At 39.5% G+C, this 11,747-nt stretch overlaps 1 protein-coding gene across 1 annotated transcript in view; it reads left to right on the top strand.

The window, feature by feature from the left end:
- Nucleotides 1-1,315: 1,315 nt before the first annotated feature.
- Nucleotides 1,316-11,747, top strand: part of LOC104461917 (DDB1- and CUL4-associated factor 5-like) — a gene marked incomplete at its 3' end in the record, with an annotated part of 20,042 nt that continues 9,610 nt past the window's right edge. The window contains exons 1-2 of the mRNA XM_010073662.1: nt 1,316-1,394; nt 2,196-2,325. Of these exons, the coding sequence (XP_010071964.1) occupies nt 1,316-1,394; nt 2,196-2,325 (209 nt within the window). The remainder of the gene's footprint in view (nt 1,395-2,195; nt 2,326-11,747) is intronic.

Genomic DNA, 11,747 nt, shown 5'->3' with positions numbered 1-11,747 from the left:
TCTCTAACATTCTGTGATTCTGTGCTTTTACTGTTGCTAAGACTTTGAATGAGAAGGGTGCACCAGTGAAAATGGAGTTAAGATGTATTGACTGTGGTACGTTTGGGACTTTTTTTTGAGTAGTGTCTTAGGTTCTCTGAATTTTACATCAAGGGCTTTTGCTTGCTTATATAGGAGTCCTGAGTCAGCATTTATATGTGAGCCCTGTCAATGTTTACTACAATATAATGCTTGTCGCTGGGGTAATCCCCTTGTCTGCAATGATATTGTCATGGGAATAGGCACTATGCCTCCCAGCATTGACTATAGTTAGTTACCAGTGGCCAGCTCATTAAAATCTTGCAAATGACCTCCTGGTTTAAAACAGTGCATTAAAAGAAGCTGGAAAAGAGTTTCATTCCTCTTCTGTTTCTTGTGTCTTTCACTGCTGAGTGATTTATGCAGTAATTTTTATAAACCCACTCTTAATTTTTGTTAGAGGTGGTGTTGAGCTTCTCCCTTGAGAAACACTGTTACACTCCAGTGTATAAAAGCTGCAATTGTGAATGAGCATAAAAACAGCAAAAAAGTAATCCCCCTCATTTTGATTAAAGTGTCTTAGTGCCTCATTAGTTTAGATCCTGTAGTTTCCCTTTAATTTGACAGGCTGAAAGGCAACTTTTGATATCTTACAAGAAAACTGTAGTACCAGGCCAGGCTATTTATAATAAAGGTGTGAAGGAAAACACCAGTAATTAGTGACAACAATTTGATTAAACAAATGTACACAAATTAAAAGTTTATTTTAAAGAACAACTCCTTTATTTGGCAGTCTGATGTTGTTTGCATCTCCACTCAGCTAGTGCAGGCCATTGCTTCGCAGTGGGGGCTGCCATTTTGATAACACAGCCCTTATGTCCCAGCAGGGGTCTGATTTGATGATGCAAATATAGAAGGTCAGTTTTCACTTATTAAACCTTATTTGGAGCTGCCAGCAGGCCAACAGCAATCTCTAAAGCCGTGGGGCAGGCTGGTAGAACAAAAGTTTGCTCTTGTTCTTTCCTCTCTTTATCTCTGCCTCCTATGACAATTAATAGCACCAGGGAGCTTCAGCCGTGCTCAGAGACCTTTGCTTTGATCACTGCTAAATGAATGCTAAAAAAGGAAAGCCCGTGTGTCAAAAAGCTTGTACTAGAATGTAAGAGAACACAGATGGGGCAGTGCAAGTAAGTGTTAATTCTGTCTCAATTAACTTGATGGGCAGTAGTTTCAGAAGATATTGGGAATTTGGGAGGGTTATCTGTTTAACCATGTTTTATGTGTCTTACTGAGGGATATGAGGAAAGAAGATGAAGTACCTTTGGAGGTGCTAGTGGGGCTAAAAGTGCCTGTACACAGTGGCTCAAATAAGGGCAGTAAGAGAGTCTCCCAAGCATGTGAGCAACACAGTGGTTGTATCAAAGCAAACAGTGAATGGAAAAGTCTGGCATAATCCCTGGGTCAAAATAGGCATTGATTATGGTTTCTTAGTTGAGTGAAAGAGTGGCAGCATGCCACAAGAAGACACACAACAAAGAGAATTAGACTGTGCCTAAAGCCATAAAGCTAGAAGAAATATGTGGAGAAGGATGACACAGTGAAGGCTTTTTCCCGTTCTTCATGGAGGCAGCATTTTGACAGAATGAATAGGGCAGAGTACCAGGCCAAACACTTGTTATACTAATCAAGATGAGAGGTAGAGAGGCTGGATGAGCATGTTTTTAACTCTGTGTGAACAGCAAAAGCCAACTCTTAATATCCTTCTTGTCTACTTGTACAGCAGCTTATACAGCACTTAAGAGGTGGTAGGCAGAAGCTCCCCTGTGCGTAGATCCTTGTTAGATGACCATTTGGTCATAAACCTTAAGAAGAGTCAAATACTTGATCTTTAAGTGGCTAGTTTTAAACTCTGATAACCTTCCATAAGCAAAATGGTGTCTTGAAATTCAGTATGTGCCCTTTTCCATATTTAGACAAAGTTAATGTACGTGTGGGTGGGTTTTAAAACCTCAGTTTTTATATTGCTTTGGATGTGTCGGCTTGAGAAATGGTTTGAACACGTCTCCATATCTTCAGATCTTAATATGCTGTTTCCACATTAAGCTGACAAACTCATTGCATTGAACAGTTGTATGCATTGTTTGTTCTTATGTCTGAAATCTCAACTTTTTCAACAGAGCCCTTCTGCTTGGCACACTACCCGTCAGCCTTTCACAGTGTGATGTTTAATCCAGTAGAACCCAGATTACTGGCTACTGCCAACTCTAAGGAAGGTGTGGGACTCTGGGATATCCGTAAACCTCAGAGGTAAGATCTAGCTGTCCTTGTCTTGTGCTATTTCTTTCATTTGAGAGGTGATGGCATGCCACTCTCTCTCTCTTTTTTTTTTTTTTTCTTTTTAAGTCGGAACACATGATGGTAAGAAAAGATGTGGAACAAAGTTAACAGCAATGTTAGTAACGCTGAATGAAATTGTTTTGTGTAATTAACATTCTTCTTCATACATTCAATCTAATTTGATTTAAAATGGGGCTACATCTTCAATGTTAAGGTAAGCGATGTTTTGGAAGCCTGCCTGGCCTCACCACTGCACAGTAACTTGTATTGTTGTGTTGAGTTCATATCATATTTAGTACTGGTTTGCTAATACTGGAAGAATCCATGGGGGGCACTGCCTGGTTTACAGGTTGTTTTTTCTACCCAGCTCAGTTTTCAGTGGCTGACTAGAGATTGTGGTCAAGGCAGCTTTTTAATCAACGCTTAAGAGTTTTATATGACTTCCTAGAAACCTGAATAATCAGTTTGTCTGCATAATGTGCTTCCAGATCTGCATAGGATTTTAAACAAATGAAAGGAAGATAATAAGTTTGCAGTATGAAGTGTGTTTAGACTGGGTTCTAAAGTGGACGTATGCAACGTCTGATACTAGACTTTTGAATGCATGAGAGATTAAGCAGGTGTTGAAGTATTTTTCAGTCTTTCAGATTTTGAAAGTAATTATATTTTTTATCATAGTAATCATAAAAAAAAAAAAATTGAGCCCCTCAAGTAAATGTTTCTCCTTTACCCCCCTGACTTTTATGTTTACATGTTTCCAGTTAAAAGTGTAAGCTCAGAAGGGAAAATTTCAAAGAAGTGAAAAGAGGGGAAAACAGGTGGTACTTGTTTTACAGTACAGTAGCCCCAGCTATGTAAAATCTTCCAGAGTGTACACTTGACTGTCCCCTTATTGGTGATTTTCTTGGAATATCTGGAAGTGCATATCACTAAAAATTCTTCTTAGGTTTGTACTGTACAGAGAGGGGAAAAGCAATGAAATTAATTATAACTGTCTGTAAACAAGTTCTAAAATGTTTAGACATCCATTGCAATAGCAACCAAATTATGGTTTCAGGAGGCTTTATTCATAAATTGTAAACATTAATGGTTTGAATTGATCTTGATTTTTAAGCTTGAATTGGAATTTGCACGCTGACACTGGAGGCTCTGGAGCTTGTTCACATTTGTAAAGTTTGCCAGAGCCCTTGTTGGCAGCAGTTGTACTGTCTGCTGTCAAATTTAGGTTTGATAAAATTTTAACTGGAAGGGAGTTAGGAAGTTGCCTAAGCTATCTTCTCTTATCCTTGTCAAACTCTTTTATGTCTAGGTGTTAGTAAGTAGCTTTCTAACCTCAAACTAACTTCAGCATTTTCTGGATAGAGGGAGAGAAAAAGATGTTAGGGTTATTTTGCTCTTACAAAACATGTTTCTTTTTTTTTTTCCCCATAAAATTTCTGTCATTTTAACTTCAGTTCATGCCTGTTTTTTTCACTGTGAACTAATACAGGCAAAGTTGGCTTCCTCTTGCCAAGCCAGCTGGCCTCATACTGGTTTTGCAGGATTCTTTGTTTTTTCAGCTTCTGCCTCAATTTTGTGATTTAAGAACTTTTGAGGTTGTGTTTTCGAAAGGGGGTTACACCAAAACATTTCTCTCTTTAGACTTTTATTCTCAGAATGTTAATATAAAAGGAATGATGTTGATAGAGTGGTATAGCTTATATCCATAGAAATTCTGTATGAATGCAAAATTTAGATGAAGTCTTTTACTTGGGTAGCAAAGTTAAATGAGATCACCTCTGGAAAGGTTGTACAAGGCTAAGAGGAATAGAGAGAGGAAGTAAGTATCACTAAGGATACAAGCATTCACCCTGATAAGTAATCTGCTCCTGCATTTGAGGAAGGAATTTTCTCCTCTTACAAATTTTAACAGCTGCTTTCTAATAGCAGAACTAGTGCCTCTTTCTTACTTTTAGCTATTCTCATTAAGACTTTCACCTCCAAAAGTTTCTCAGCTTTTATATGAAAGTGTTGATGAGCTATATTGCTTGGGGTGGCAGAAGCTATCAGGTCCTGGAAACTGAGATGATCTCCAGTCTAGATGCTGTCCTGCCTTCTTCCTCAGTCCTAACCACAAGGCAAAGTGCTTGCTGTGAGCTTGTTGGGGGCTACTGTGTGCATGGCATAATATAGTCTGTGCTCACACATTTAAGGACACACATTTTTAGCTGTATTTTGGCTTTCAGGTTGTAATCTGATCTAAGTAAAACTTTCCAATTAAAAAGCTAAATGGTGACAGTTAAATATACCTTGCAACTACAGTGCTGAAATTCCTAGGTGGATAGGTTACACCACTTTTTCCTTGCATAGAGAAATGTCTACAACACCCTTATTGTACAGCTGAACATACACCATGTATACCATGCAGCTGTTCCCTTAAGCACTGAGTTTAAACCATTTGCACCTACTAGGTGTAGTGCATTGTGTAAAATAGACACATGCTTCCTTGCCTGCAGACTGCTCCTCCCAGAGGACTCAGAAACAGCAAAGTGAATAGTAAGAGACAGGCTGCTCCTCACAGTGTAAGTGCTGTTGACTGATATTTAGAGCCTCAGACTTGGGCTCAGCAAGTTGTAACTTAAATGGATGCAGGTGATAAGTGTGCTTTCAACTGCTATTTTTGTGGGATAGCCATCAGCTTTCTTCCTTTGCTTGATCAGAGATGTGCCCAAAACATGGTGAGAAGGGTATGCCTCGCTGAGGGAAAGAAAATGGCATAAAGCATTCTGCTGCCACTGCAGTTTGTTCCTAGTAAACTCTTGGGCAGGAAGACTCTTCAGAGCAATGTGTGTCTTGCTAATGGGCTGCCAAAGCCAGAGTCCCTCATATTTTAATAAATTAGACTGGATTTTTAGAGTCTTTATTAAAGTAACAGAGCATTTGCCAAAACTCCCAGTGATCTCTGCAGGTCTAGTTTGCTAATCTAGAAATATGGAACTTGAGTTTTAACATATTTGCAGCCAATTCACTTTGTCTTCTGAGGAAACAATTTCATTAATTTGTAGATCAGTTAAGATATCGTTCTCTCTCCAGTGAGCAAGTGGAAGCCAGAATTGGGATTTTCATATGTGAGTTTTAGTTTGTTACAATCTCTTCTGGAGAAAATACACTGTCAACTTAATTATCAGGGGAAAAAGAAAAGATTTTTGTTGAGGATGGAGTAATCCACATAATAATACTGTAAGTACTTGTGACAGACATTACATAGAACTGCAGTTGGTATGGGAGGGAGTTTGTGTATACTTTCTGTATTCTAATTAATAAAAAAACACACCAAGTGTAGTTTCAGGTAAGATGTGTGCCAAAAGCCTGCTGACTGATAAATTTTATAGGCAGAATGGGTTAAACAGCACTGAAGTTCTCCATGATCTAGGGATAAACAGGAAGCTGCCTGTGTAACTTGCATGCCAGAACACTAGCACAGCAAAGAAGGGCTACTGCCTCAGCTGCTTTTCTTCTTGTCAAACAAGTTTGTTAATGGTGGAAATCTCTGCTCCTCTACAAGTTTATAGCTCTCTTTTTTTACTGTCATCAGTATCCAAGAAAATGTAACACTGCCTGAGGTGTAGGGAGGATGAGGGAATAGACGCTTTTGTGGGACACAATATGGAAGTGTTAACTTGCTGGGATTGTTGCACAATGTGTAACTATGTCATAAAATAGCTAGATCTGACTTTTCCTTCCCTAGCCTACCTTTTTATTTCCATTGCCGCGCATGAAGTTCACTTGTGAGGGACTTTATTTTATGCCCTAAGCTGTCAAGGGAAATTCCTCCTTTCCTTCAATGTTGATGTAATCCTTCATAATGCTGTGGTGACTGTGGGAGTTTTTCAGTCCTATCATTCCACCTGTGGTGCTAGTAGAAATGACTAGTCAGGTAAACTTTAGCTGTTTGGTCATGATATGTGTGTTGGGGGTTTTGATTAGGAGTAGAATGGGTAGAAAGAAGGGGAAGAAGTGTAGGTACTCTTAGATGTTCTCTGCAGATTGTCCAAATAGGAACTTCCAGTGGGTTAAGCAGGGCTACAGCACCCCTCCAATATGGGAAAGGTGAAATGGTGATATGTAGTTAATAATTTACTGCTAGTGTAACACTTCATGTAAAACTCGTTTCCCCCAGCTACTGTCCTGTTTTCTGTCAGCTCTCAGATGGAAGCAGAGTTAAACTGATGCAGCCACTACTTGGTTTGCTTCCTAACCAGAGACTGTTCTGGGGAATCCTGCTGCTGCTCCCCTGGAAAATGCAGAAAGCAATGAAAAGCCTGGTATTCCAAAGACAAAAGACTGTTTGTTGCCAGTAACAGTACCATAGCTAGCAATACCTTCACATACCCTGTATTGCAGCCAACAGCAATGGTGTGGCAGTACTCTTTACTGATACAGGGGAAGTTTGATAAGCCCACAGGATTCATCTGGCCTTTTCTCATTTGAAGGGGACCAGGCTTAGGGCTGAATTTCTGGTTTTAATCAGCAGGGGTTCCTCAGGTGAGGTATAGTTTAACTTTGTTCAGCTTGTTGATACACTGTCAGAAAAGGGATGATTTGCTATTAACTTCTAAACTTGTATGGCAGTCAGTGGAATATGGCTAATTGCACAGTTTTAAACTAATAGCTCTGAATTTTCAAAATCTTGAATGGACTAGTGATATCCTAGTAGGTTGGAGAATTCCAATATAGAGTCCACTGCTTGTCAGAAACAAATTAGCTTCATCTAGTCATTTATGCAGAGAATGTGAGTATTTTTACACCAGAGTATTTTTCTCCAAAATACATGGCTCTTCTCCAATTGGCTTGTAGGAGAATTTGTCTTCTAGCTTGCTGCTACATGCTTCCAGCCAGGAGAGTTGGTTTTGTCTGCTGCTTTAGTCAGGCAACGCTAAACACCTCTACAAATTTAAAAAAATATTTTTAGGGTTGGGCAAAAAAGTCCTGATAATGAGTAGATTTTATTCATATACAGTGAAATTGGTTAACTTTCTGATAGGAAGCTGGGAGTGCTTTATGCTCGTCTACTGCAGTGAAGGAGGTAATTGAAAAGCCAGCATTTCTTGGCATGCATGGAGAAATGTAGAGACAGTTGCACAGCTCTGAATTGTGAAAAGTTTAGCTTGCTTCAAATAGTCATAATTTGATTAGTCTTGCTGACTGAGTCAGGATACAGAGGCAGATTCATTTTGCTTTTTCCCAAAGTTCCTTCACAGCTTGATATCTCCATCTCAGATTTAGTGCAGTAATTGAGATTCTCTGCTTCTTCCTTAGTATATGAGTAAGACCTGGATGTGGTGGGCTGGCTCCTCAAAAATAGCTTGTGAAGTATTGTTAAAATAGAACTAATATAAGTCCAGCATTGAAGTTGACTAGTGATTCTGGAAATCTTATTTTTCTAATTTTAGAACATGTGAGTACTACCATTCGTTCAGGTGGATGTTAAACTGAAACCAGCTGTACGGTTTCCTTTTTTAAAAGAGTGCATTGAAAAGCTTAAATGTGGTCTTGATTAATGAGGCTGTTGTAAGGCACTCACACCACTAGATGGGGTCTGGAAGCTGTCCCTTTTTTAAGAAGATTAAAAACGTCAAGTCTGTGCATCTTAAACGGTTTACAATAAAATGTGTCTTGCAAATATGTATCTTTACAGAATTGCTGGGGGCAACTCAGCAAGTCAGTTTACATATATATTTCAAGCAACGACTGTGTAACTCCAGCTATTTTTAGGTAGTCATGTTCTCCCTTCTTCCCCTTTTCCATGCAGCCCCATGCCCATCTCCTTTTTACTAGAATCAAAAGGCTGCTTTTTTCCCTAGGAAAATACGGTAATTTTTTTTTTTAAATTCTTTGTTTTCCTAGGTTTCCCTCCCCCTTGTATCAACTAATCTGGAAGTCTTTGAGTTGGCCTGTCCTATTAATGACCATCACAAACTTTTAAACTGGTTTTCATACTACAGAAAAAGCAGTTTACAGAAGTGTTTTCTGCTTGTGATAGGAGTGTTGAGCTTGTGCTTTTTACACAGTGGGATCCATTTGTGTGTCCAGTTCAAGGGTTAAAATCCTAAGTCTTGGGTCAGTTTCAGAAGTATCTCAGGGCATTTTTGTGAGCCTGGGAGGGCTTATCTAAAACCTCACATGCCCTTCTGCTGTGTCCATTGCATTAGTTCTGTGGTTGACCTGTTTTTTGAGTCAACTCATGCTCAGAAGTTAGAAAACTAACCTGGAAGAGCTTTGTAGCTTTCTTACGGCCTAGCAAGTTGAACTGAGTTCAGGGAGGGGCCAGTGAAAAGCAGAGACGATGGAGAAGAGAGAGAGAGGGGCCTGTAAGGCTGAGAAGAGAAGAAAGAAGCAAGACTTTCCTCATTTGAGGAGTAGTGAACTATTAGGTATGTTGAGTTGTTTGTGGCATTATTGTTTTACCTGCTTCAGGTTCTTTTACTACACTAACCTCTCCTCCTTTTTTGCCTCATCAGCATGTCCTTTACAAGCATTCCTGGTGGCTTTTTACAAAGTAGAAGAGGTGAAGCATGGGAAAAATTGGGGGTGATTTACCTTACCTGCCTGTTTCATGAGAATAAGCTATAAACAGAGAGTGTTCCTGCTTCACTCTTGACTTTTTATGTTCCTGCAGTACAACATAGTGTTCCAGCACGCCTGTCTTGAGTGCTAGGTTCTGGGAACACTTCTGTACCCAGAACTCAAGTACTGGGTTCAAGCTCTGATTGAGATAGAAATGCTTGCATGTGACAGACCTTTTTAAGATTCTTGTGAAAGTTCAGGAGGCCTGTGCTGTCTGTGTAGTTACAAGTCAATGTACTCAAAAAGCCCAATGATGAGTTAAAAAAAATCTTTGACCACCAGGGTAGACCTGGTATCTCTTGGGGACTGTAAACCTTGTGGCATATTTTAAAAGCTAACTTGATCGTACAAGTTGTATTAAGCCCAAGTTAAAGCAATGTCAGTTTCAGTGTTTTCCATCAAGGCTTTACAGACAAAACCAAACAGGAACATTAATTCAGCCTTGATTTCCTTCTTTATCTTGGCTGAGATGTAACTGCAGCTCAGAGCCTTCTTAAGCAAATGTTTTTAGCTCACATTAAATGAATATTTTGCCTCAAAAAAACACCAGTTAAGATGGCTCTCTTAATGCAAGTCAGTCTAACCTCGAATTTGCTTCCTGCACTGAGAATTCAGAGGATGCAAACTCTGAGGAATACCTGTTGCTGGATATCAGTGAATCACCTGATGATTAGCTCATCAAATAGGAAGCAAAATATAGAGATAGAAATTTCTTCCCTGTAGTAGTCTAATGAGATTCAGGTGGATCTTGAGGGAGGACTCTTCCTAGCATGTTTATAAATGTCAGGGTATGTTGATCTTGCCAATGCATGGAGGACTTTGAAGGATGAGGCTGTACTGTACTGCTGGTCTCCAACTGAAAGTGTGTTCTCTAAAGTCTTTGTCTTGAACAGAGTTTTTTCTATCAAGTGTTAGTTACTAGGTGTTCAGCTTAGTCCCTCTGCTGCAAGAAAATACCATCCAACTCTTAAAACAATGTACTAAATGCATAACTTCTGGTCCAAATCTATTGGAAATCACAGGTACTCAATACTTCTGAAAATCCAGTTCTTGGCTCCTGATTGCTTTGCCTTATAGTTGTTTCATTTAGTTCCCAGCTTTTTAAAGCCCTAATGAGTATTACCTTCTTGTTTCTGGATCACTGTAATGGTCTCTGACGACAAGAGGAAATCACTGTATGTACTACATGACTTCTTTCTACGGAGGGGTATGGAATATCTCTGTACTTGTAATAATCTGAGGATGTAGAAGTCTTGCAGGTGGTTTATGTTAGTTTGACATGCTGACATGTAGTTGGAAAAGGTAGGTTTCAGGTTCACAAGTCTTTTGGCAGTTTTGAAATAGAAGTGATAGCTGCCAGAACTACAGGCAATTTGGGAACTGTTCTTCAGAGTTTAGTTAGATGATGTCAAATAGACCCATCTTTGCATGAGAGGGCTAAGTATTACCTCTGAATAGAGGCATGGTTTATTTTGTTGGGTTTTTTTAGTTGATGGGTGGGAGTGCAAGGAAAAGGGAGGAAAGGGAGATAATGAGTATTGCAGCTCTGTCTGTACCTCAGGTGATATTTATAACCTGTTGCACAAGAGAGGACTTTAGGAAACCTGTGTGATGACGTGGAAGGTATTCTAAGGTCATAAAACCACCATCATAACTGAGTCCAAGTCCATAGATTTAGGTCTCCAGTGGTTGCCAGTTTTAGTTTCCAGGCTCATACTTTCAAGGTATTTGATCCTTAAAGATCATGTCAGAAGAACAGAGACAGTAGTTATTTTCTGCAAAATGCTCATGCACATTCTGACTGCTGTCCCTTCTAGCTTACTTTCCTGAGTTCGTGCCTAAAAAGTATCTGAGCACGTTTTATCTGTGTGTTACCAAAATGTCTGGTATCTTGGCTGAAGTATACTGACCTTCTGGAAGTGCAAGTGTGGGATCCAGTATTGTTGGTGGTTGTGTTGAAGGGGGTATTAATCCAGGGAGTAAGTGCAGAGTTTGCTTCTGACAATGAGTTTAGTGAGGTTCAGGGCTCTTTAGAGGCCAGAACTGGTGGATTGGGAATTTTATTTCAAAGTAGCATCTTTGGTTGTAATTGTTTTTTCCTTGCAGGTTTTTAATAAGATGTTACATGACGGCTACAGGAGCGGGTTGTCAGGAATAGCATGTGGCGATTTAAATTTTTTCTTTGACTGTTTTGCATTTTGACCCTGGACATAAAGGAAAGAAGCTTGTGATTCTCATCACTTCTAATGCATGTGCTTTGGGATTGCCAAAGCCCTTGCAGATGGAGGAGTCCTCTACATCACTGAATTGGCAACTACCTGTTTAACTTATTTCAGTACAATAAAAGTGTCCTGCTTGTTTCTGTTTGGAGACCTTTGTCAGTCAGTCCAGCTCTGAGCAGAGCACTGTATTAATGAGTTCAGGAAAAATGTGTGTATCTTGGCAACCATTTTTTCATTGTCAAGCTTATCAGTTCATTTCTTTCCCTTCCTAGTTGAAACATTTGTTGTGAATTTTGTCTAACTTTATGCTACTTAAAGTAGTTAATTTTGCTTGTGTACAGTATAACAAATCTTAAGTGCACTGAATATGGGTCAAGCACACCACTATTTGTCCTCCCTCTCCCAGTTCAGGACGTACAACTCACCTCACACGTACCATCCTCATCTGTTTTGCTCCTTTGCTACTCGGGCAACTCAACTGACCTGCATGTCTCAATCTAGAATTTGAAGGTCTCCTGACCAGTTCCAACTTCACATATTTGTCCCAAATAACACACAGCCAAT

This window comes from Pterocles gutturalis, unplaced genomic scaffold (genome assembly GCF_000699245.1).
Source record: "Pterocles gutturalis isolate BGI_N339 unplaced genomic scaffold, ASM69924v1 scaffold31027, whole genome shotgun sequence".
NCBI lineage: Eukaryota > Metazoa > Chordata > Aves > Pterocliformes > Pteroclidae > Pterocles > Pterocles gutturalis.
This window is presented reverse-complemented; position numbering and strand designations above follow the sequence as displayed.